We start from the raw sequence: 27994 nt of genomic DNA, 5'->3' as shown, positions 1-27994 counted from the left end.
AACTCCCATCCTAATAAATAAAAAACCCTTATCTCTTTCCATACATCTCAAAGTTATGGGAGTATAGAGTTGGGACCCAGTTGCATGTGTCCAAAAATGGGTATGTCCTCGCAGGAGAGGGGGTGACTTTGTGTCAAGCCCCTGTTCTCAACACGCTGGACATGCCGAGAACTTCCTGCAAAGCTGGACTGCCCCCAGGCTCACCCCCTGCATTGCTTATGCATGGCATCTATTCACACACTGCTACAAGAAAGCGCTGCCCCCCCCCCCCACACACACACACACCCCACCCCCTCCTACATCAGCCTGCAGATGGGGTTTTGGATTGGTAACTGAAAAGCGAGATGATTGAGGGGTGAGTCTTGCCAGTTCTTCTCCCACTTTTATCCAGACTCCTCTAGACTGTAAGATCTCATGAACAGGTCCTCCAAATTCTTGGAGATCATCCTAAACTATTCATCTCCAGTGGATTCCCATTTACAATCTTTTACAATTGACAACTTTGGTGGTTTCTCTCATAGAGTTATTGAGTGCTTCTTAAGGCCCCCATACACTAGCCGATTTTGGTCAGATTTCAGCCAGATCAGTCGGATCTGGCCGAAATCTGACCAAAATCGGCTAGTTTTGATGTCCCCTCAGATCCGATGCGCGGTCCCGTGCGCATCGGATCTGCGTCGGGTGGTCGGACCTGCTGCACGTCCGACCACCCGACTTGGGACCTAGTGGGGCGGCGCGGCGGTGGAGGGAGCAGGGGGGGCTGGGGACGCTGCGGGGGACACAGGCGGCATAGAGCCGGGCAGGAGGAGCCGGCCGGGAGCTGTCAGTAATGAATAAAAAAAAAAAGCCCATACAATGAATGGGCGGCCTGTGATTGGCTGAGCGCTCTCTCAGCCAGTCAGCAATTGGCTGAGAGAGCGCTCAGCAGCCAATCACAGGCTGCCCATTCATTGTATGGGCTTTTTTTTTTTATTCATTACTGACAGCTCCCGGCCGGCTCTATACCGCCTGTGTCCCCCGCAGCGTCCCCAGCCCCCCCTGCTCCCTCTACTGCTTCGCACAGACGCTGTCCCCCGCAGCGTCCCCAGCAGCGGGGGACACAGACGTGTCCCCAGCCCCCCCTGCTCCCTCTACCGCCTCGCACAGACGCTGTCCCCCGCAGCGTCCCCAGCAGCGGGGGACACAGACGTGTCCCCCGCAGCGTCCCCAGCCCCCCTGCTCCCACCAGCTCCCACCTCTGTAGCCCCCCCCCCCCTGCTCCCCGGGTTTTTTACATGTGATAAATCGAGACGATTTATCACATGTAAAAAATGGCACATCAAGTGCCAATCTAATCAAGCTCCCCCGGGGAAGCTCAGGGGAAGCTCAGGGGGAAGTCGGGGGCGACTTGTCCTAAGGACAAGTCGCCCTAGTGTATGGGGGCCTTTAGTTTTACACAAATCTTGTTGTTTGAGTTTTCCCTTGTACTATCTGCTTGAATAAAAGTGTTTTGTTAATATGTTGGGGTTTTTTTGTTGTAAATTTCCATGTATGGCACTACTGACACTATGTGGAGTTATATAAAAAAAATAATGATGATGATGATAATAATAAGTTAGCTATAAAGATCATCATTGCGCTGAATCATAGATGTAGCAAAAAATCCAATCCATCATACATATAAAAATAATATTTTATTGAATAAAAAAGCACAATCAAAATAAGCCTCCAAACAAAAGGCACAAATCACAGTGGCTGTTACAGGAGCTGCAGCAGGGGGCTACAAGCGGAGGGATGAAGTCAGAGCATTGCTGTGCACCTTAATAACAACGGACTAGGGACCAGGCGGTGTAGCTGTAGACTCCCAAGGATCTTCACTCTGCTCCCAGAGCAGCTTTCTCATCTAATCATGTGCAGTCCAGCCCAAGTACCTGCTTTGCGCCCTTGGTTGAAATTTTTTTCTTAACTTGGTCTACATACTCTCGTAGGTAGCTAAACCCTGCCTTCATCATTCCCCAGTTGGCCACAAGGTAACCTTCTATTAGACATCATACAGGTAATACATTTCTGTTTTCCAAAATAAAATACAAAATAATTTAATTTAAATACCTAAGAAAACATATCAATCAAATAAAAATATCCCTTTATTATATAAAAAAATTGCAAAACAAACCAAAAACACACAAAAACATATATATATAACTGTAACACACTAAAAAGAAAAATGAACACCATAAATGTAGAAATAAACTTGGTTGCATTGTCATACTAGCCTTCCAGCTAGGAGGAGACTGATGATCTATCACAGCTCCAGTACTACAGTACGTGTAACGAGGATAAGCACAATGTATGGCAAGACGTCACATGCACACCTAGGTGGCACGTGGCAGCTAGTTTGTAAATGTTGGAATAGAATTACAGCCTTATTGGAGCAGCAGCTTTTTCTATGTGTAGGATTTGATGCCTATTTATAAAAAAATAATAACAATAAAATAAATATATATATTTGAGCTGTATTTTATCATTAATGGATCAGTAACTGTTTTTATTTTTGTTATGTGTCACTTATCAATCCATGAAGAGCCCTTGTGAAAACTAAGCTCCTATGCAGAGGCTTTCTCCATATTACTGGCATCCTACCACAGCTGGCAAAGGGTTCCAGTGGTGGCTGTACATGCACATAAAGTTTTGACCTGAGGAGAATCCAACATAACTTCTCTGGTCCCCCATTGCCGGATATAGGTAGAGCCAACTGAAGTTAAGCCTCTGTCCCCAGAAGAGACGGCAGTATATTCAGGCTAGTGGTGCAGGCTGGACACATCTCTAATAGATGACTAATGAATTAAGTAATTTGTCAATCAGCCAATCAGAAGTGGGTAGCTTCTTAAATTGATGGTCATCATCATTATTGCACCAGCCCTCCAGCATCTGCCAGAGATAGAAATCCTGAAAGACTGCAATGATGTTCCTTTGTGGAAAATGGCCTCTGTATGTCCTTTCCTTTTGTTAAATAGGGAATATCATCAATGCAAATGTTTGTTGTCATATGGAAAAATAGCTTTTTACCTCTTGATAAATAGAGCCCTGTGTGTCACAATGGGTAGTTTGAGAAATCTGTACTTATTTATTATTTAACAGTTCTGTCTCCATTTCCTAATGTCTGTCCTATGATTGGCAAATGAAAAACATAAACATCCATGCCATAATTAATAGCAGATTTGTCAGATTTGTTGCTTCAATAATAGTTGAAACTAAAGTCACTAAATGCAAAGATATCTTCTAGGTGGCAAAGCCGTGTTTCAGGATCCAGTCTAATAGTCTCTAAACAGAAGATGACCCCTGCAAGAGAAAAATAGTGTGTACAGTTAGACAACACAGGAGGACTTGTGTATCATGAACAACCCACAGATCTGCGGGAGACTTAGTACAGACCCATGGTGTGTGGGTTATGCAACACTGTTATTGACAGGATACTGTTAATTATCAGCTACACATCGAGATACAACTCTATCCTTACATTCATTTCTCTAGTGCAACAATAGTAAAGCAGCCTGTGCTTTTGTGCTTAAAAAACCCGCACTGAGATTTATGGTTTTTTTTTTCAGGATCTGTTTCATATATATCTTAAGCAGTGCTATTTTTCAGCAGGAACTCCTGAACCTCTAATTAAATATGACATCATCAGGAACTGGGTTCCTGAACCTGTTCTGGGCCCAAATGTACTTTCCATGAGAAAAGTTTTACTTTAAAGTCACATGTGAGTGCCTCTGTTTCTAACTACAATATATACATACATATCTCCCTCTCTCTCCGTATTTAATTGAACCACCCACAGACCTGGAGTTCCTGGACCTATTTTTCCAGAAAAATAGTACCGCTTATAAAAAAAATAATTATTACATGGATTCAGTGGCGGATTCAGGGGGGGGGGGCACCCGGGCACGTGCCCCCCTGTCATTAATTGTAGCTGAGGACCAGGGCTTTCCAACGAGCCCAGCCCCGTGTCTCTAGCCTCCCGGGAACCGGAGATATCGCCTGGCAAAGCTGTAACGTTTTTTCCCCCATAGGATAATATGGGACCCGTCAATTCCGACCCCCCACCCGTTTCCGGCGGCTGCCAGTTCCCCCCCTGGCATCGCAGAAGCTTGTGGTTGATTTCACTCCATTCCAAATCGCTTGGCCTTCAATATGATACTAGGCTGGTCCATATCGGTCAATCGGTTTCAGAGATATTGAATGTAAACCAATTTTTTTATTTTTGAAATGAAATTTCATGGCTGTTCATGGCCCTTATTCTGGTTGGTGCGGTAATATCCGCGTGCGTTCGTACCGCCAATGTTTTGTGTCTGCGCATGTGCAGAGGCGTCTCTGCGCATGTGCGAGCGGGGCGTACGGCCAAATTCCGCATTAAATGTGAACACTCCGAACAGGGGGTGGAGAGGGGCGTGAAGGGCTATTTGGGCTCATTACCATATGCATACGCCCCGCGTTTCATGGGCGTTCCCATGCAAGCGCTGGGCGTACGTATGGTAATGCGGCCGTGATGCGTGTGTAGGGGGCGGACATATGACATCGCCGGATGTCAGCTGCCCGCCCAGATCTCTGCTTTTGCACGGAAAAATGTCCGTGTGGTCTGAGGTTGCGGGAGCTGGTGGACCACTCGGTCCTGCATTCGATGGTCTGCGACCATCGAATGATGGGGGAGGTTCCCTGAGATGGAGGAGGCGTATTCCATGAAAAATACACGTGCGGTCCGTTCGGCCAGCTTCTTACCGCGTACGGATGGAGTTGGCGATCCGTATGGAAGGCGGGGTTTCGCACGCACGGTCCTGGCCGCATATTCGGATCCGGCCGCACCGATCAGAATAAGGGCCCATGTTCTTTGAGGGCAGATTACTCTGGAACCAAACGTTCCAGTTTCACTGGACCAAAATCATTCAAAGCCCACTCAAAAGTTCTTCAATATGATATTTGTCTCATGTAAATGGGTCAGTTGGTTCCGAAGATATAGCCGGTTAAATTAGATAACTGGTTAAAGGGGGGAAGGGGTGGTTTTCTCTCCCCCTCACACCAGAAAATGCAGGGACAAGGCTGGTGTAAAAGGGGCCAACCTGGGAATGCATTTTCTGGTGTGAAAGGGGTATTTTTTCAAATAGCCGGGACCTGTAGTGCTCTGAATACAGCAAGGCTCTGCCACTGTCAGTGGCTATCACTTCTGCCTGGCGGCAGCTGTCCCTGTTTGCCGCAAGCATGTATTCCCCCTTGGCAATGAGCATGTAATCCCACATGGCAACAAGCATGGAACCTCTGGCAATGAGCATTGAACCCTTGGCAATGAGCATGTAGATAAGCAGCACTTACGTAGCATAATTTTTAATAGGCATTATGGTGTTTGGCATAATACATAATGGACATAATAGCGTGTAACTTAACGTGTAATGGACATTATGGCGTAAATGTTTAATGCGCGCCTTTGGCGCACAATGTCCCTGTTTATGAAGCGTATTGTGAATTTTGGCTTAATCTGTGTGGCATTATGTGAATTCTGGCTCAATCCATGTGGCATTATGTGAATTCTGGCTCAATCCATGTGGCATTATGTGAATTTTGTCTCAATTCATTTGGCATTATGTGAATTTTGTCTCAATCCGTGTGGCACTATGTAAATTCTGGCTCAATACGTGTGGCATTATGTGAATTTTGGCTCATTCCATTTGGCATCATGTGTAAGGGGCAAGTATAATGGGGTGTAGTATTTTGTTGCATAATGTGTAGAAGTTGTATATGGTGTTGTACACTACACTCAAGGACACGCCCCCTGTTGAGTGGCCACACCCCCTTTTTTGGAGCGCGCCTTCGGCGCGCGCACAATTACATCCTTCACATTTGTCGCCATGGCCTATTTTAACTGCCAGGGCCTATCTTTAGTCCCATTCCCACCCTCTCTCTGCCGCTCTCTTAGCATGTACACTGGCACCACTAACACTGCCCCTCCCCCACCTAAACCCTCTTTTATCATGGTGTCCCCCCCTGTAATTTTATCCTGGATCCGCCCCTGCATGGATTACAAGCTGTGACTAGTAATAGTGTGCATGCAATCATCATTGCAGTTGCCTTGGAAAAGTAACATTATTTCTCTAAGACCCAGGGCCAGAGGTATCAAGCTTCAAAAGTGATAAAATGGAGAGTGATAAACAGCCAACCAATCAGCTCCTACCTGTCATGTCACAGGTTGGGTTTGAAAAATAACAGGTAGGAGCTGATTGGCTGTCTGTTTTTCACTCTCCACTTTATCACTTATGCCAGGAATGGGCATACCCGGTGGTGTATCTAGCTGCACCTCTTTGGCAGGGTAAGGCCCCAATACAGCACCCCCACCCCCTCCTTAGTGTATCTGCACATGAAGAGGTTAAAGCAAAAACAAGCAGTTCTAGTAATATAAGTGAAAGTACACATATATTATCACAGGTAAAAACAAATACACATACTATCACATAAAAAAAAATATTGTGTGCAATATATACTAGATACTGTGTATGTATGTATGGATGTATGTGTGTATGTATATATATATATATATATATATATATATATATATATACACACAAAGGTGTGCGCACATTAAGAGTAACGGATCTACAGGCAAACCCTAATGTTGTGCCCACCCTTATGAACACCTCCCTGCCACTAGCAGCACCAGCAATACGTTTTACCAAAGACTTGCTTTTTAGAAGTGTATTCCATTAAAAGAAGTACCCATCAATCAATTGTGTGTGTTTTGCATTGTTAATTATACGAGACCATTGTCATATCACTACATAACTGCGTTATCCATATATGTTTTTGACTTTATTTACACGTACTGTTACACAGAGTAATTAGAAGATTAAAACTGAAATAGGAGATTATGGTGTTGCCAGGGGTTAAAGTGAGCCGGAACAGGGCGGAACTGCGTTCCGTCAGTTCCATTTTGGAGACGGAACGGTTCCGCCTCCATCCGCTCACCTTGCCCTCATTGCCTGTCCCTGTCTGCTTCGCTAAATGACAGCCGAGCACTGTGGTGGAAAACCCGGCTGTCTCAAAGCACGTTGTCGCAGCTATTTGAAATTACGCGCCAAATCATGGCCAGGCAGCCAGTCAGGAGCCATCAGCGCATCATTTCAAATAGCCACGCCGCCTATGGACAGATGGATGATGTGCTTTCAGACAGCCGGGTTTTCCACCACAGTGCCCAGCTGACTCGTTTACCCAGTGTTGCAGGCAGGGGCGTTGGAATGACAGAGACGCACAAACAGTGGACCAAAAGAGCCGCAAGCAACCCCCTGCATCGTTGACTTTTTTGTTGTTAACAGCAGGGATAACAGGCAGCAGGGGATGGATGGTATGCATCAGGCGGCGGGTGGACCCTTGGTGGAGCGGTGTCACTGGTACTGTGTGGCTGGCAGGCAGGCGGGGGGGGGGGTTCTATGTACTCGGAAACCTCCCCTGTGTGCGCGGGTGCCTTCGCATACATTCTTATGAATGGCCAGCTTAAGCTGCTAACCAGACAGAAAGAGTAACTGCCCTTTGCAAAATTGCGAGATCATTTGCAAATTAATTGCTAATCGGCTTCCACTCGCAAATCCATATGCAATCCACAGACCAACAAAAGGATTTTACTGCATGTGCAAGTAAGTCTGAGGCTTCCCCTAATCTGCAACTGAGACAGGCTGGAAGTGGTCATCGCTGATGTCACAGACCCTCCTCAAACGCCTGGGAACACCAGGTTACCATCCCCAAATGTCGGCTTCTGTACACGATCTGTGTACATTTTGTGTCGCTATTCCCCCTCATGCATGCTTGATGCGAATGGTACACATGTGCATTTGATAGATAATTGCTCAATTTGCAAAGCATCTAATTACAATCAATTCTGAATCAGGCCCTATATAACACAAACTGTACTAATGATGTAGTCAATAGTGAAACCTTTTTTACTGTACTCATAAACCTGAGCCTACAGCATCACAGCTGAAGTGACCTCTGATTTGCATGTTCTTGCTGAAAATAGACTCTGTGATTAGAAGCCACACAGCCAAATCACATTTGCACTATCAAACTCATATTTTCTTCTGCCCTAAAAGCTATAGTTGTAATGCAAAAATGAGCGTGGCCATAGTATGACTCTACATTGGTGATAGAACCAAGCGGATTTATTCTTGGGATTTGGAACAGTCTATTGCAGTGGTTCCCAAAATGTGTGCCTAGGCCTAAATTATTTACAGTGAATGTGATAGGAAAATCAGGGCTTGTGGCTTCCAATCATAAAATGGACAAACAGAAGCAAGTGCTCATCTGAAAACTCAGAATGACATATAATCACAATTTACTTAATTGGGTACTTATGTAGTATCTGGACGCCCGATTAAAAAATCGGGTCCATCGCGATGCGATGGACCCGATTTTTCCATAGGATTCAATGTTAAAAGGGACTCATTTTAACATAGGATTCTCTGGGGAAAAGGGTCCTTTTCATTTCCCCACTATCCAACTACGAATGAAGTTGGATACAAACCTGTGGCGAGCATAGCAAGCCACCGAGCCCGAAGCGTGGCGAGCGCAGCGAGCCCCGCGCGGGGATGCGGAATACTTTTTAACGAATCTGCGTCCGCTCGCCACGCTTCGGGCTCGGTGGCTCGCTACGCTCGCCACGGGTTTATATCCAACTCCATGCGTAGTTGGATAGTGGGGAAATGAAAAGGACCCTTTTTCCCATAGAATCCTATGGAAAATTGGGTCCATCGCATCGCATGCGATTTGGTCGGATGCGATGCGATAATCGGGCGTCCAGATACTACATAAGAACCCTTAATTGTATATAATTTTTTTGGCCCTATCGGGTGCCGTGAAAAAAAATCTGATACCCTAAGGTGCCGTGGTTCACAAGAGTTTGGGAACCACTGGTCTATTATATAATCATGCACCTGTGTGTGATGTGTAAGTGCATGTACACAGTCCCTACCCTGATGATGACAATCACACTTTAGTGAAGCCTCACAGAACATAGTGGGGTAATTTTACTAAACCTTCTAAAAATGAAAAGAGGTGTCATTGCTGATAGCAACCAATCAGATTCTGTCTATCATTTCTCTATTGCATCCTAAAAAGAATAGACACAATGTGATTGGTTGCTATGGGCAACAACACTTCATTTCAGTTTTTAAAAACTTTAGTAAATGTACTCCCCCTGCTGCCTCAAGAGTCTCCAGTCTAGACGAGCTCACAGCTATATGAAAGTGTCCGGTCCTTGCTAGAGTACATTGTAGGATTCCAGGTTAGGGGAAATAGATTTTTAGTGAATATCTGGCCCAAAAAATGTTTTATTAATTAAAATCATACCTTTATATTAGTTTACTTACTAGTAATCCTCTATTTTATTTCTTAATATTCTTTACTCACCTGTCAATCGATTTTTCTGGAGATCTGGAACGGCGATCAGGAGAGCGGAAAGATTGTTCAGGTGAAAGTCTAGAAGGACTTAGAGATCGTCCAAATGTTGAGGCTGTCTGGTAATTTTGGCGCCGAAGTTCCTTGACTGCAAGCTCTCTATAAACAGATAATTATTTGCATGTCATAACCGATGTACTCGTAACAACTGACCATAAAATTGGTATCAAACACTTAGGTGCCCATTTTTTTTTCTCTCCCCCCAAAAAATGGTCAAGAACATATAAAAAAAGAAAATGCTTTTCCGACCATCAGGCATTAAGTGGATAAAATAAACTGAGCGTAGATTCAAGTCCAATTACCTTTCAAAGCGTTCAGTAGATAGGTGTCGTCTAGTGATTTCGAGCTCAGCCTCTTGTTGGGCAATCTTGTTTTTTAAATGTCCGGCTTCTCGGCTGTGGGCTCCTCTGAAATTGACAAGAAAAGAAATAAAAGATTACTTAACAATAATTTGTATTCAGTGGACATAGCGAAAAGCTGCTAGAACAATATGGCTACTGCTTACCTTGTAGTAAAATAAATTCATTTTCCTTTAAAAAAAATTAAATGTTATAAGCTTTCTATAGGGATACCGTAAATGTAAATTCGTGAACATATTTAACATACTGCAGGGGAAATGTCAGCAAGCTGCACAACATTTATAGTAGTAAAGTCAGCCCAAAACTGGGCTTATTCTGGGGAACTATCTCACTATAGTTTCAGGCAGCAGCTAGTGAAGATGAACAGCAAGGCCATTAGCTGGCTTCTGACATGAGTTTAATGGAAAATGTACAGATCAATGTAGTGTATTTGTGTCACCTCACTGCTGTCTTTTACCTCTCTAGGGCTACTGCGCATGTGTGGTCTCCAACAAAAATTGGTACTTTCTTGTAATAGGTCACAAATATTGAATGATAAATAAGCCCCTAAATCATGAGGATTTGGACAATAAATGAAGTACCAAGTTCAAAGAGGAGAATTGTCTCTTTCTATAATAAGTTGATTGACCAACCACATTGCTGCTACTTTGAGACTTGGATTACTAATGACAGTTGTGAATACATAACCTACAATATTAATCCAGTGGTGGAATATCTAAAAATCAAAATTTGTATGTGAAAAAATGAACCTTTACTGTAATTGAAGGCTCCATCTTAATTGGACAAAATATATTTGTTTATACACATCAAAATGCACATTGCTTATATCCTGGGCTGGGGCTTTTCGGTTATAAACAAACAACGATCATTGTTGTGGATGGAATGTATTTATACTTACAGTTTGCTCTCTGCCAGCATTAATCTATCTCCAAGCAGCTGGAGCTCCGAGTCCATTTCCTGAACCTGTACTTCTGATTTAAATTCTTTTTCTTGGTTTGATGCCAGAAGTGCCTCCAGGTTCTTTACAGTAATTCTCTCGGTTGCAATTTGCTTCCTCAGAAGTTCTACCTCTGAGCAGGTGGACTCTAGCTCCTGCTGAAGCTAAACACACAGTAGAACAGGAGAAAACACAATTGATATTATAGTGAACAGCTTTTTGTTATATCACATAATGATCACATATTTTGTTTGTGGTTTATTCGCATGAGTCGCATGACTGGGCATTAAACATGGAGGGATATACACTCTACAGGAAAGACAGGGAAAATAGAAGGGGCGGGGGTGTGTGCCTATATGTAAATAATAACTTAACATCATGTGAGAAAAATATGAGCACAGACCTGGAAGAAGACAACTCGGAGACAGTGTGGGCACTGGGCAGAGATAACCGACAATAATAAAAAAACAATTTTTTTTTTATAATAGGGGTATGCTATAGACCACCAAATATAAACGAAAGGGAAGAGTCTCTTCTTTTAATTCAAATCAAACAAGCATCAAATCAGGGTCAGGTATTAATTATGGGGGATTTTAATTTACCCGACATTGATTGGAAAAACGAAACCGGTAAATCAGCAAGAAGCAATGGGTTCTTAAGCTTACTTAAAGACCAGTTTATTACACAAACGGTAGAAACTCCAACTCGTGATGAGGCACTCTTGGACTTAGTATTAACAAATAACACAGACTTAGTTTCAAACACAAAAGTAATTGAACAATTAGGGAACAGTGATCACAATATGGTTTCACTGGAAATCAACTTCAGTGCCACAAGTGTTCCATAGCGCCTGACAATACATAGATAAGAAAATAGTGATTTAGCGTACAAATGCAAATAAGGACAAGTACATGGTAAATAAAAGACACAGTGATTAACAATAGCCCCACAGACCCCTACAGTGGCAGAGAGGCACTGAGTAAGTGTGGGTGCAGGGCGTCTGCATTCACTGCCACTTCACTGGCTATTGCTGCACTTCACTACCGCCTCGCTCCTAGTGGCTTCTTAACTATTTTTTATGTTAACTGTTTTTATTAAATTTTTCACAAATATTCAACAATAAGTAACACAAGTATAATGTATTCATGGTACGAAGTGGCAGTACCAACAATGCCTTCTGTGTACATCAATTTTGGGTAGCTTCTCCATCCAATGCATGCTTTATAGAGGAACGATGCAATGCCATGCGTTCCTTAAATGTTCTAGTGGTCTTGCCCACATAGGCCATGCCACAGGGGCATTTGATCATATAGACCACGTATCGGCTTGAGCACGTTAAAACCTTGTTGATCTTATAACGGTAACCTGTGTGAGGATGTGTAAAGGTGTTTCCAGGTACCAAATATCCACAAGTTACGCAGCCTGTGCAACGAAAGGAACGCATGGTATTGCATCGTTCCTCTATAAAGCATGCATTGGATGGAGAAGCTTCGGAGCAACCAGTGGCCAGACATTTTAAAGAGTTCAAACATCCACTCCCCACACTCAAATATCAGATGATAGATCAGGTCCCACTGAGTGTGAGAGGAGGTGACCGGGACAAAAAGTTACTCCAGTTGGAGGCTAAATGGATTTTTAAATTAAATGTAGTGGCCCCGGCTGGTCTGAATGAGCATGCTTCCCTTAACTGTCTTCTTTGATGCTTTATTATTTTGCCTGCAGCATAATCTTGTGCGCATCTTTGCAATATCTTTATTCTAGTATCTTTTGCCATGTATATCCATCATGAATTGGTTGGTTTATATGTGAGAAAAATCATTTCGCATCATAGGATACTCACCTCTGTGTAGATTGCCCACACGCAGCATATTTATATTAATATCTTACCCCTTTGCAGACATCATCCGTTTTTTTTGTTTTGAATATCCCCTTCGATTTTTGACTATTCTCATCCCCCCTGTTTTTATTAAGCTCCTTGTTGTAGCATTAGGTGACAGTGTTATATAAGGTTTTTTCTGTCCCCGTGTTTATAACATTTTTCCTTGCAGCGATATGCTTTTTCTTCATTAACCATTGTAACATCCTTTATTTTAACATCCTGTTGATGTAAGGCTTCCACATTGATTAATATATGCTTTATGTTTATCTTGTTGTCCTTTTGATCACTGCATTTGGTTCTCTAAAACTGCACGTATTTTCTTTTTCTGTAGCGTCTGCTGGCTACCATGGAAACGCCGCAGGCCGGCTGCTGACAGTGACTAGGAACGTTAGATTGTGACGTCAGTCAGAAGCGCGGCCGGGACGGAGCGTGGATGCCGCAGGCGGGCACATGGGGTTCTCTCTGGCTATAAGTAAGTGTTCTTGTGTGTTATTTTTTGTCTTTGATAAAGGTTGAATAAACCGAAACGTTAGATCAGATCCCTGTGCAGGTGTGAGTCTGTATCTTCACTGCTTCAGTTAAATCCGTTGGAGTGCCGCCCGATAGTACCAGCCGGTACTTACCTGTCTGTATCCTCCCTGGAAGGCACCGCGGTTGTTGATTTGTGGACTGAGAGTGCCGGGCTCGAAAGCCGCTGTTATTTGGACCAGGACAAGGACCACTACACTTGTACCTGGCTCATGCCAAGGCACCCGCTGACCTTTTATTCTTTGGAAAGACCCCTGTCCCTCACCTACCCTATCCCCAGCACGGGCTAGTGGGTGCACGAACCACATTTCAGTGTGCAACATGGAGCAACATGAAACTGATGGTTTCACCAGGATCACATTTGAGAGCGGGCGTATGAAGTCATTCTCGGACTCTGACGCCGAGCAGATCCTTGCACGTCAAAGCTTGGCTGTGGCAGGAGGAGAAGAATCTGTGGACCGACTGCACGCCCAGCTATTACATCTGAAAAAATGAGAAGTTGATTTCTTATTGCACAGCATTTCCCTATCGGATTATTATCGGGATAAAAAAATCCCACGGGGATTTCGAATTAAAAATGCCCCGACCATAGGGAGGTATAATGTGGACTTTTGTCACGATTGGGTGGCAATTCTTAACAAGGCATCTTTCGATCTGATGTTACTTGTGATCCAAGAAGCCACACAAGTAAGTGTTCTTGTGTGTTATTTTTTGTCTTTGATAAAGGTTGAATAAACCGAAACGTTAGATCAGATCCCTGTGCAGGTGTGAGTCTGTATCTTCACTGCTTCAGTTAAATCCGTTGGAGTGCCGCCCGATAGTACCAGCCGGTACTTACCTGTCTATATATATATATATATATATATATATATATATATATATATATATATATATATATATAGTATATCTGTCACACACCAATTCCCAACTCTTATTGCACACTGCCAGAAATTGCTGGTACCGGAGGTGCTGCAAATTGTAATGATATAAATATGTAAATATATATAAATATGAAAGAAAGAGATATAGCGTGCGCCTTTAATTAATTCACCACCACCACCTTGAATTTCAGATAGACATAGACATTTCTGGTAAAACAATTTGTACAATTTATTATAAAATAAAAATTTGTTCCATATGCAGTCACAGTCTTCTTAATCACAATAACCCGACGCGTTTCGTCCTACGGACTTCATCAGGGGTATTATATATGACTCCTATTGGCATGTCTTCTTTGATAAAAAGCTGGTTGTGCTGGTTTCTCAGTGGAATACTGGAACCATCTAAAAACGTGTCTCTGCAAATTCTCCCTTTCAGTATGGAATGGGGCAAAAGAGTTGATGATTTGGAGAGGGTTTTTTTCCTCTCAGTCCTCTCCAGAACGTATTCAGTATTCTCTCGAGCTACCACTCCAATTGACTGCAGATAGCTACTGGTACACGCTGGACTGCTATATATAGTGGAGAACCCGGACCGTCACTTTATATATAAATATGATATTATATTTAACTTCACATCAAAGGCCTTAATACAGCGGTGTAGTTAGGTGTCATGGTGCCCGGAGCAAGGGCATATTTTGCGCCCCCCCACCCCCGCCGGTAATGAATCGGGGGCGTGGCTAACATGTGTTGGCATGTTACATTTGAAAAGAAAAAACTTAAAAACCACTGTGACGGAATCTGCTGCGCTATGTAAGACGCTGTAACGGAATCTGCTGCGCTATATAAGACACTGTAACGGAATCTCCTGCGCTATATAAGACGCTGTAACGGAATCTGCTGCGCTATATAAGACACTGTAACGGAATCTGCTGCGCTATATAAGACGCTGTAACGGAATCTGCTGCGCTATATAAGATGCTGTAACGGAATCTGCTGCGCTATGTAAGACACTGTAACGGAATCTGCTGCGCTATATAAGACGCTGTAACGGAATCTGCTGCGCTATATAAGACGCTGTAACGAAATCTGCTGCGCTATATAAGACACTAACGGAATCTGCTGCACTATATAAGACACTGTAACGGAATATGCTGCTCTATATAAGACCCTGTAACGGAATCTGCTGCGCTATATAAGACGCTGTAACGGAATCTGCTGCATTATATAAGACACTGTAACGGAATCTGCTGCTCTATATAAGACCCTGTAACGGAATCTGCTGCGCTTTATAAGACGCTGTAACGGAATCTGCTGCGCTATATAAGACACTGTAACGGAATCTGCTGCGCTATATAAGACGCTGTAACGGAATCTGCTGCGCTATATAAGACGCTGTAACGGAATATGCTGCGCTATATAAGACCCTGTAACGGAATCTGCTGCGCTATATAAAACACTGTAACGGAATATGCTGCTCTATATAAGACCCTGTAACGGAATCTGCTGCGCTATATAAGACGCTGTAACAGAATCTGCTGCGCTATATAAGACGCTGTAACGGAATCTGCTGCGCTATATAAGACGCTGTAACGAAATCTCCTGCGCTATATAAGACACTGTAACGAAATCTGATGCGCTATATAAGACACTAACGGAATCTGCTGCACTATATAAGACACTGTAACGGAATATGCTGCTCTATATAAGACCCTGTAACGGAATCTGCTGCGCTATATAAGACGCTGTAACGGAATCTGCTGCATTATATAAGACACTGTAACGGAATCTGCTGCTCTATATAAGACCCTGTAACGGAATCTGCTGCGCTTTATAAGACGCTGTAACGGAATCTGCTGCGCTATATAAGACGCTGTAACGGAATCTGCTGCGCTATATAAGACGCTGTAACGGAATCTGCTGCTCTATATAAGACCCTGTAACGGAATCTGCTGCGCTATATAAGACGCTGTAACGGAATCTGCTGCATTATATAAGACACTGTAACGGAATCTGCTGCTCTATATAAGACCCTGTAACGGAATCTGCTGCGCTTTATAAGACGCTGTAACGGAATCTGCTGCGCTATATAAGACGCTGTAACGGAATCTGCTGCGCTATATAAGCCGCTGTAACGGAATCTGCTGCGCTATATAAGACGCTGTAACGGAATATGCTGCGCTATATAAGACCCTGTAACGGAATCTGCTGCGCTATATAAGACACTGTAACGGAATATGCTGCTCTATATAAGACCCTGTAACAGAATCTGCTGCGCTATATAAGACGCTGTAACGGAATCTGCTGCGCTATGTAAGACACTGTAACGGAATCTGCTGCGCTATATAAGACTCTGTGACGGAATCTGCTGCGCTATATAAGACGCTGTAACGAAATCTGCTGCGGTATATAAGACACTGTAACGGAATCTGCTGCGCTATGTAAGACACTGTAACGGAATCTGCTGCACTATATAAGACACTGTAACGGAATCTGCTGCGCTATATCAGACGCTGTAACGAAATCTGCTGCGCTATATAAGACACTAACGGAATCTGCTGCACTATATAAGACACTGTAACGGAATATGCTGCTCTATATAAGACCCTGTAACGGAATCTGCTGCGCTATATAAGACACTGTAACGGAATCTGCTGCATTATATAAGACACTGTAACGGAATCTGCTGCTCTATATAAGACCCTGTAACGGAATCTGCTGCGCTTTATAAGACGCTGTAACGGAATCTGCTGCGCTATATAAGACACTGTAACGGAATCTGCTGCGCTATATAAGACGCTGTAACGGAATCTGCTGCGCTATATAAGATGCTGTAACGGAATATGCTGCGCTATATAAGACCCTGTAACGGAATCTGCTGCGCTATATAAAACACTGTAACGGAATATGCTGCTCTATATAAGACCCTGTAACGGAATCTGCTGCGCTATATAAGACGCTGTAACGGAATCTGCTGCGCTATGTAAGACACTGTAACGGAATCTGCTGCGCTATATAAGACGCTGTAACAGAATCTGCTGCGCTATATAAGACGCTGTAACGAAATCTCCTGCGCTATATAAGACGCTGTAACGAAATCTGATGCGCTATATAAGACACTAACGGAATCTGCTGCACTATATAAGACACTGTAACGGAATATGCTGCTCTATATAAGACCCTGTAACGGAATCTGCTGCGCTATATAAGACGCTGTAACGGAATCTGCTGCATTATATAAGACACTGTAACGGAATCTGCTGCTCTATATAAGACCCTGTAACGGAATCTGCTGCGCTTTATAAGACGCTGTAACGGAATCTGCTGCGCTATATAAGACGCTGTAACGGAATCTGCTGCTCTATATAAGACCCTGTAACGGAATCTGCTGCGCTATATAAGACGCTGTAACGGAATCTGCTGCATTATATAAGACGCTGTAACGGAATCTGCTGCGCTATATAAGACGCTGTAACGGAATCTGCTGCGCTATATAAGACGCTGTAACGGAATCTGCTGCGCTATATAAGACGCTGTAACGGAATCTGCTGCGCTATATAAGACCCTGTAACGGAATCTGCTGCGCTATATAAAAGACACTGTAACGGAATATGCTGCTCTATATAAGACCCTGTAACAGAATCTGCTGCGCTATATAAGACGCTGTAACGGAATCTGCTGCGCTATGTAAGACACTGTAACGGAATCTGCTGCGCTATATAAGACTCTGTGACGGAATCTGCTGCGCTATATAAGACGCTGTAACGAAATCTGCTGCGGTATATAAGACACTGTAACGGAATCTGCTGCGCTATGTAAGACACTGTAACGGAATCTGCTGCACTATATAAGACACTGTAACGGAATCTGCTGCGCTATATAAGACGCTGTAACGGAATCTGCTGCACTATATAAGACACTGTAACGGAATCTGCTGCTCTATATAAGACCCTGTAACGGAATCTGCTGCGCTATATAAGACGCTGTAACGGAATCTGCTGCACTATATAAGACACTGTAACGGAATCTGCTGCTCTATATAAGACCCTGTAACGGAATCTGCTGCGCTATATTAGACACTGTAACAGAATCTGCTGCGCTGTATAAGATGCTGTAAATAAATAAATATATATATACACATAAAGATATATACAGCACAGCAGGGTGGCAGCAGAAGCCAGAGAGATTCACTCTCCCGACCCCCCCACCCCTCCCCTTGGCCCCACCAATCCCCCAAACCCCAAGTTTATAACATCAATTAGCTGTATTAAAAAAAAAAAAAGAAATCCACCTTCACCTTAAGGATAAATGATCCAGCAGGTCCAGGGCGGCACGGGAGGCAGCAGAACACCTTCTTCTCCTCCTCCAGGCTACAGTCAGGGCTTGGGATGGCTGATGAAGCTGCTGTAGCCAGGGAGGAGGGTAGCATGGGCAGGTGACCCTGGAGTTCTGCCGGAATCTACTGCGCTGCGCTGCCCGGAAGCCGTCAGAAGCAGCAGCAGCAGCTTAGAGAGTAGAGAGTTAGACGCCCGGCCTCACCGTCCGTGATGTTTGGACCGGGTGAGCAGGGCAGGAGGCAGGCCCGAGGTGCCGGGCAGGGCAGCTGGCAGCGCACGCTGCCCGCTGCCCGTTAGTACTATTATGTCTAGTCTAGTGCACGGATCGATTGCGGAGGGGGGGGGCGGGCCGGCGGCGCCATTCTGCCAATCGCCGCCCGGAGCGTGAGCTCCAGTGGCTCCGCCCTCCCTACGCCTCTGACTATATAGCACCTACTATCACCAGCAGCCTGGTGTATTTACATATTTGCCAAGTGTTCCATACTGCTGGAACGCAAATACCAGAAGCAGAGCCAGTGCTAGGGTGTTCGACGCCCTCCTGCAAACCATACATTTTGCGCCCTATCACATTGCCATTGCAACATGCTACAGCCCGATTGTGGGAGCGTATGCAACATGCGATCCTATGGAGGATCTTGGGTGCATGTACATGTATGCATACACCATCTCAGTGCTGTGGCCGCAAAATTTTGCAGGCACTAAAGGTGCCCATACATGCTGCAAGAATCGCATACGTTATGGGCTAGATTGCATCGCATGGCATGCATGCAATGTGTGCGCGATGCGATCCGAAAGCAGTACAAAAAGTATGTGCAGCACATACTTTTCGTACCGTGCGATGTGATGCCTAAAGGAGTGCACAACGCATCGCACGCTGCTATTGCAGCATGTATGGCCACCTTTAGGCACATAACCCAGCCCATTATTTAAAAAGTGTCTAAATTAATATAAGAAAAAGCTACAATTATTAAAAAAACTGTTATAAACATGTATAATAAAAGACTCACTGTTCTTTTGCTGTTTAACTCTTGTGCTCCTCCTCGGTACTTGTGTAGTTTCACGGCGCCAGCATGGCACCGTGCGTCTGAGTCCCCTTGCTTCGCTCGCCCACGCATGCGGGCTCGGTGGCTCGCTACGCCAGCCACTCTATCTAAAATTAACTCCATGCCAACGTGGATAGTGGGGGTATGAACTATCCACGTTGGCATGGAGTTAAGTTATTTTATTTTAGATAGTTTGGCGAGCATACCCAACCCGGAAGTAGCTGGCGCAGTAAAACTACACAAGAACCCCCTCCTCTTCTATCTGCATAGGCAGGACGCCATTACACCCCTCTCCTGACTGAGGGGGAAAGGAGGGAGAGAGAAGGAGGAGATGGAAGAAGAGGGGAGGAGATAGATGGGAGGCGGCGCTGCTGCCTGTTCGTCATTTGATTGACAGATGAAGCAGGGAGCAATGGGTAGGGGATGGATCCGGACATGACATGTCATCCAGGCATTCAAAGACAACGCTACATGCCTCAGCGCAAGTGTCCGTGAGGAAGAGGGGGTTTGTGCGCAGTGCAGGGAGCTGCCCAACCTCTCCATACTGCCGCCTGCTGTCAGACAGGCACTGCAGGCGGCATGCAGGCTGTGTGCACTTGCGGTGCATGGAGCAGCTGTTTATACTGCCGCCCGCTGTCAGACAGGCGCTGCAGGTGGTGTGCAGGAGGCAGTGACAGTGAGGGCTGAGGCAGCTTTAGCAGAGCAGGGAGGGAGACAGCTCCTTTTCAGCAAGGCGCCTCCCTGCTTTGCAGGAGCTGCTGAGTGGGTAGCGCCGGCCCTGACCAGAAGTGCGTAATCACTTGTGCATCCGCTCCGGAACTACAGATGTACCCAAAGGATAACGAGCTGTGGTGCCCTCCCATAGGGATTGCACCCATGCCATGGAGGGGCATTCAGACATTGGATTCACTCTGGAGAGATTGCTAAATTGGGGTTAACCCCATATTTGTGTAATCTGACACCAGAGATTATATCTAGAGATCGCTGGAAAAAATATTTGATCCTGCATACTATATCTAAAAGTGACGACACTTAATACCTGTCCTAAACAGTTTGATCCCTACGGTTGACGTAGTGGTAACGGCACCCCTGATGAAGTCTTTCATGACGAAACGCGTTGGGTCTTTTTCCACCTTGACATAAGAAACTGGAATGCCATGTCTGATTCATGTATTTAAAAATTTTAATAAAAAGGTTTACACTTTAAAGGTGGTGGCTAATTAGCACACTCTATATCCATTTCCATATATATATATATATTATATATATATATATATAATATATATATATATATATATATATATATATATATATATATATATATATATCGTCAAACGGTCTGACACTCACCACAATTCAGGTCACTGGAAACTGCGTGCCATTGCATAAAATATATACAAAGCAGGGTCCTTTAAGTAGAACTTGCATGTCACTGCAGCATCATATTCAAAAAGTTTTATTGTATCCTCGATGGGCCGTTTCAGGGGACAACCCCTTTATCAAGAGACATATACAATAATGCAGACAAACACTCACCATTTATGCAGAAGAACATAGACCCCAGTATATGTCTCTTGCTAAAGGGGTTGTCCCCCTAAGCGGCCCGTCGAGGCTACAATAAAACTTTTTGAATATGATGCTGCAGTGACGTGCAAGTTCTACTTAAAGGATCCTGCTTTGTATATATATGTATATATATATATATATATATATATATATATATATATATATATATATATATATATATATATATATATATATATATATATATATATATATATAGACTGCTTGGGGGGTAGACAAAGCACTCCAGACCTTTTCAATGTCCAAAAATGATTTTTAATGAGTTACAGCAACGTTTCAATGCTATTGCATTATCATCAGGCTCCAAATGCAATAGCATTGAAACGTTGCTGTGACTCAATAAAAATCGTTTTTGGACACTGAAAAGGTCTGAAAAGGTCTGCAGTGCTTCGTCTACCCCCCAAGCAGTCTATATGATTTACTGGACCAAGGCACCCGACAAGCAATGCTTATCGGAGGTTGTGCCCGGCATATCTACAAGTATATATATATATATATATATATATATATATATATATATATATATATATATATATATATATACCCACAATAGTGCTATCCGGCGCCCTTAACATTCAAATGGAAATATTCCGTCTCTCTAATAATACAAATGCAATTGTCAAAACATATATAACATTTATTAAAACACTTAAAATGATTCCAATTCTTGTCTGAGATGTATTTTCATAAGGTTATGCATACAACATGTGCCCGACGCGTTTCGTCTCGTTGCGAGACTTCATCAGGGGGTGCATATATTTAGAATGAATCTTATGATGGTTCAAGGTAGGATTACCTAATGGTCACATATAGGTGTAGTTCCTTTAATCAGCTTAGATGTTTCTTTAACACCCTTTTTTGTGTTAGATGGATCCCCTATTTAGGGTATAACCCTGTAATTGGACGTATGGTGGGACTACTAATTTCTTAGTTGTTCCTCTTACTGAGGGTTTCCCTTGGGGGAGGTAAAGTACCCTTTATGGGGTGGGATTAGATAGACCCTTGGTTAACAAACCAGATTAAGTCCCTCAATTAGCATAGGTCCTAATTATGACCAAAGTTGGAAATAGTCCTCTAAGTAGTACGGAGCTATTATCCAGGCCCTTGATTTTCATAAAATATTTTTCAGAACATAGAATTTTATCCTTTCCTATATAGAAGGTGCATGTGCTCAAACCAAACCTCAGCCTGCAAGTCTTGCAGGCTGAGGTTTGGTTTGAGCACATGCACCTTCTATATAGGAAAGGATAAAATTCTATGTTCTGAAAAATATTTTATGAAAATCAAGGGCCTGGATAATAGCTCCGTACTACTTAGAGGACTATTTCCAACTTTGGTCATAATTAGGACCTATGCTAATTGAGGGACTTAATCTGGTTTGTTAACCAAGGGTCTATCTAATCCCACCCCATAAAGGGTACTTTACCTCCCCCAAGGGAAACCCTCAGTAAGAGGAACAACTAAGAAATTAGTAGTCCCACCATACGTCCAATTACAGGGTTATACCCTAAATAGGGGATCCATCTAACACAAAAAAGGGTGTTAAAGAAACATCTAAGCTGATTAAAGGAACTACACCTATATGTGACCATTAGGTAATCCTACCTTGAACCATCATAAGATTCATTCTAAATATATGCACCCCCTGATGAAGTCTCGCAACGAGACGAAACGCGTCGGGCACATGTTGTATGCATAACCTTATGAAAATACATCTCAGACAAGAATTGGAATCATTTTAAGTGTTTTAATAAATGTTATATATGTTTTGACAATTGCATTTGTATTATTAGAGAGACGGAATATTTCCATTTGAATGTTAAGGGCGCCGGATAGCACTATTGTGGGTATTTAGGTTTGGTGAACCCTACTAGTAGAGGGTCAAGTGTGACTGGCGACCTGATTTCTAGAAACCAATAATAGCGCGGTATAGGAGATTTGGGTTGTTGATATATATATATATATGTATCTATCTATATCTATAGATAGATATATAGATAGATATATCTTTGCTGTATTATGTATATTCGATTTTATAACTTATATGTTCTTTATGTTTAATTCTCATTTTATTCAGATCACCCCTGAAGAAGTCCTAGTGGACGAAACGCTTAGGGTTTTATCTGTGAGAATCCCAAAGCACATTTTCTCCTGAAAGAACACACAGGTTCAGTAAAACATATTTGCACAAAAACGAATTTGACAGATGAAACAGAATCACTAATACCCCTTTCACACCAGCCTAATTTCTAAGCTTGGGCCCGAGAACAACCCGCGACTAGCGCTGGTTTGTAAGGTTCCTGGGCTAAAATCCTGTCAAAAATTGCCAGGATTTCAACCCTGCTATGAAGAAGGGTTGTTCCTGGTTCAACCCGGGGACCTGGCTGGTGTGAAAGGGGTACGGGGTACTTACCTGGGTTGCCGGTCCTCGGTGTGCTGTCAGGCCGGGGATCCACACAGACGGCAGACGCAAATGACAGGGCAGGCAGCGGATGAAGATGACGCAGCTCTCTGGGTCCCTCTCTGCTGCTGGAGAGCTGCGTTATCTGCACCCGCCATCTGAAGTGTCCGCCGCCTGTGTGAATCCCCGGCCTGCACAGAGAACCAGCAACCGGGGTGAGTACTCGCCGCCATCAAGCCGCCTGTCTGCCTCCTCCCCGCCCCCTTCATACACTAGAAAATGCCGGAATTTTGCTGGTGTGAAAGGGGCCAACCCGGGAATGGCCCGGCATGATCCCTGGGCCATATTCCTGGGTGGGTCCCTGCATTTTCTGGTGTGATAGGGGTTTTATAAGTCAGGTACGTACAAAAGAAAAAACATCTCAGTGACCACCAGCCATCAGCCAGTGACCTGGCTTTTAACAAAGCTAATTGCATAGCCCCAGGTGAGCCAATTACCTGCAATCGGTGATCGATTGGATATTGGCCTTAGTGTTCATGTAGAAGCACCATCAAAACTAGCCCTATGGCAGATGCATTTTTGCTCTGCCCAAGTATGTCAGCCAATGTAAGTGACTCTTCACTTTCACTCGCATACCACAATCATATCATGGAACGGTCTGCTGTGTCAGCTAAACCACCTCCCTGCCCCCGCCCAGGAACACCCACTAAATTTTCAACACATTTCTAAGACCATGCATCTCTCATGCACCACAATCGCAGCTCCGACTCACTGTACATACAAATGAATGAATGCATGCACAGAAGAAAATAAATGGTCCACTATGCCTGACATTGGCAGTATGCATGACACCCAAAGAAAGCAGGTTAGTGCATTGTATAGTTCCTGTACAGTAACATACCCTTTCCGCATTTTGAGTTTTAGCACACAGCTGGCGGTTTATCATTTCTTTTCCAGAATCCAGTTTAACACAAAGCTCCCGCGTAGATGCCAAATCACTGAGAGCTGAAGACTTTTCTGCTTTAGCCTGTCGTAGCTCTTCCTCCATTTTTGCAATGGATTTCGTCAAGCTGCTGATGTGTGACTTATAAGACTGCTCTGAGTTAATGTGCTGAAGAAAATAAAAACAAGAGCATTAGACATGTGACTAAAATAGTTACTATTATTAACAGTGAAAGCAAATTACTATTTTGCTACGTTTAACATACCACCGAACCAGATGTATCAAGCTTCAAAAAGTGATAAATGTGATAAACAGCCAGCCAGTCAGCTCCTAACTGCTCTAAGGCTGGGTTTAAATGACAGGTAGGAGCTGAATGGCTGGTTATTTATCATTCTACATTTTATCACTTTGTGAAGCTTGGTGCATCTGGCCGATAATGAGTACTTGTTTCCTAGCACGGCCACAACGATTAGGATCTCGGGCATCGCAGGTAAAAAAATTGCGTCGGTCGCATCGTATGCGTGCAAAAAAATCGCATGCGATTTCCCATAGTGAACAATGTAAAATGCCTCAATTTACCAAAATAAACATAGGGAACAATGTTAAATGGCCCAGAGACCCCAAAAAACACCCCTGAAGTGTGAAATGGCCCCCCCAAAAATTGTTAACGCCACCCCACGATCAACGTGAACCCGAAGCGTGGCGAGCGCAGCGAGCCCGCGAGGGGCGGCGGTACACGTCCTCCGACCTTTTCATACCCCCACTATCCACGTCGGCGTGGAGTTGAGAATAGAAAGTGTGGCGAGCGCAGCAAGCCACCGAGCCCGAAGCGTGGCAAGCGCAGCGAGGCCCGCGAGAGGACGCGGATACCTTCACACGTATCCACGTCCCCACGCAGGCTTCACAGGTATCCGCGTCCGCTCGCCACGCTTTGGGCTCGGTGGCTCGTCACACTTTCTATTCTCAACTCCATGCCGACGTGGATAGTGGGGGTATGAAAAGGTCGGAGGACGTGTACCGCCGCCCCTCGCGGGCTCGCTGCGCTCGCCACGCTTCGGGTTCACGTTGATCGTGGGGTGGCGTTAACAATTTTTGGGGGGGCCATTTCACACTTCAGGGGGATTTTTTGGGGTCTCTGGTCTATTTAACATTGTTCCCTAGGTTTAATTGAGGCATTTTACATTGTTCCCTATGGAAAATGGCGGGCATCGCGTCGGTACCATCGCATGCTTTTATTGGCCGCATGCGATGCGACCGATGCGATTTTCACCTTTTCACCTTTTCAATGCATTTCAATGGCAAATCGCGGGCATTGCGTCGGTCGCATCGCATACCATTATAAATGACCCGCGATGCCCGCGATTGTGGCCATGCTAGGAAACAAGTACCCGATAATGTCTTACAGGAAGTAAAAAATCTGTCAGGCTATATCCTCAACATAGGGAATACCACTATTCACAAATTCAGGGTAAACTGTGACGGCTTAAGTCCTAAATGTTGGTTATCCAGGACTATTATGTATAAAGTATAACCTAATTGTAGAGGTTGAGGTTATCCCATGCACTAGTTATCTTTTCATTATACAGTATTCTAAATTACACTGTATTGTAATTGATGTCCCTAAGTATTTTTATAAGTATTCAAGGGGAGCTGCCTTTGACGGGTAAGTTAATGATGTATCAACAAAGGAAGATTAAAGTAGTTATCCTTGGTGATGGAGTCCCTCCCCCTCCTCCTGCATGCATGCATGTCAGCCTGTACAGCAGTGTTTTTCAACCACTGTGCCGTGGCACACTAGTGTGCCTTGAGCTAATCTCAAGTGTGCCCTCAGATCTAGAGATGCCCAAACCAGTTTACAGCCACCACCAGTTCAACTGTTATTTACTGGTCTCTTCTTTTCATTTAAATGGGCCAATGCAATTTATTTTTTGTTACCTGTGGGGACCAGTGTGATTGTTTTTTATATGGGGGCCAATACTGTAGGTTTGTTTTTTTCCCTGTGGGAACCAATGTGTTTTGCCCTGTGGGGATCTCATGGTGTGCCTTGGCAATTTTAAAATCTTATTTAGTGTGCCGCTAGGTAAAAAGGTTGAAAATCACTGCTGTACAGTGACAGCATGTAGCTGAGGTCAGTCTTTTGTAGGGGTTGTGTGGCTATTGTGTGTGTGTTTCTTCCCTGATGGGGATAATAGGCCAGATGTATGAAGCCTTAACAAGAGATAAAGTGGCAGGTGATAACAAATGATAAGGTTCCAGCCAATCAGCTCCTAACTGCCATGTCATAGGCTGTTTGAGAATTGGCAGTTAGCGCTGATTGGCTGGTCCTTTATCACTCGTTATCACCCTCAACTGTATCTCTTGTTAAGGCTTCATTAATCTGGCCCATGTTGTGTATATTCAAGTATATATGGGCAGTGGCACCTTGACCATGCTCCAGGTTTGTTGGCTCCAGAGTATGCCTTTGCCCATATCTAACTCAGATCTCATTGGCCCATTCCCTTTTTTGGGGGGAATAGGGCACAGTTTCTTGCCCTTGGTGCTTGAATCCAACATGCATGGAATGCCATAACTTTGTAGCTAATTGATGCCTCTCAGTTACTCTGTCTGCCTCCCTCTCTGCTGCTACCGGTATTCCGCCTCATCAATCCCTCTCACCATCTCTTTTTTTTTTCCCAATACATTTTTAATTAATTTTGCACACAGAAAAGAATTACAAAATGTACAGTGATATTATATATGTATTGAAATACTTGAAAACAATATAATCAAATATAAAAACCAAGTTACAAAAATTCTCATTCTTGTTATCTGAGCCTTTAATTTTGTATATACACTGTAACAAATTGAATAATTTTGCAATAATATAGATTATAGATCAAAACATACCAAGACAAGACAGGGTAAGCAAAATACTGTAGGGTAGAAACTCAACAGGGGAGGTGGGGGAGGAGGAATCTTATCAAGAGTGTCAAGATAGTGTCAGGACCCGGGGCTCCGTAGACGCACCTACCGGCAGTGGTGCGGTGGCCACATGGACGCCCCAGACCTCCGCTACGTACAGGAGCCGTGGGATGGGTCGGGGGAACAGCCGCACGGCAGAGACATCCTCCGCAGCTTCCGGACGCCGGGCGTCGGGGGTTGCTAGGCAACCAGCCCGACGCGCTGCTTCCGGCGGTAGTGACAGAGCTCCCGGCACGTTGCCAGGCAACGGCAGACGCCGGGCGATTCAAACCTGAGTCCTGACTGTTTCTAAGCAGTCAGGACACCGGACGCTTGGCGCCCTTTCTCCGTGCGCCTATCACTTCATGAGAGGCTTGGCTCAGGTGCCTCTCTTTCATTGGTCCCGCTCCCTTTATCAGCGATCTGAGAATGTTCTCAGACGCCGGTGATAGATTCCTGTTGCTTGCGGGTCAGCTGCCTCTGTTACAGGCAGCCATCTCTGGTGAACACTCGGCAGTACCCACTCGGTCCGGACACCCACATCTCTTACACCCTCCTGGGTGCCGTGAGTTATCCTGGGCTACCGCCGAGTAGCATTATTACTCTTTTGTGTGCCCTGTTGGAGGTGGGCCTTGTTCCTCCTTATTGGTTGTTTATGTATCCCTGTATGTTAGTTGTGGGGTCACAACTCTCATTAGTGGTA

The 27994-nt window shown here is 44.2% G+C and overlaps 1 protein-coding gene across 1 annotated transcript in view; it reads right to left on the bottom strand.

Moving 5' to 3' along the window:
- Positions 1–1687: 1687 nt before the first annotated feature.
- Positions 1688–27994, bottom strand: part of TSGA10 (testis specific 10) — a 76057-nt gene continuing 49750 nt past the window's right edge. Inside the window, exons 16-20 of the mRNA XM_083168529.1 lie at positions 24310–24519; positions 10720–10922; positions 9765–9869; positions 9415–9561; positions 1688–3315 (exon numbers count right to left, since the gene is read on the bottom strand). Coding sequence (XP_083024655.1) covers positions 3288–3315; positions 9415–9561; positions 9765–9869; positions 10720–10922; positions 24310–24519 — 693 coding nt within the window. The 3' untranslated portion in view covers positions 1688–3287. The remainder of the gene's footprint in view (positions 3316–9414; positions 9562–9764; positions 9870–10719; positions 10923–24309; positions 24520–27994) is intronic.

Source organism: Crinia signifera, chromosome 2, assembly GCF_055691185.1.
Source record: "Crinia signifera chromosome 2, ASM5569118v1, whole genome shotgun sequence".
Taxonomy (NCBI): Eukaryota; Metazoa; Chordata; class Amphibia; order Anura; family Myobatrachidae; genus Crinia; species Crinia signifera.
The sequence above is the reverse complement of the archived record's forward strand: the minus strand, read 5'-3'. Positions and strand labels throughout refer to the sequence as shown.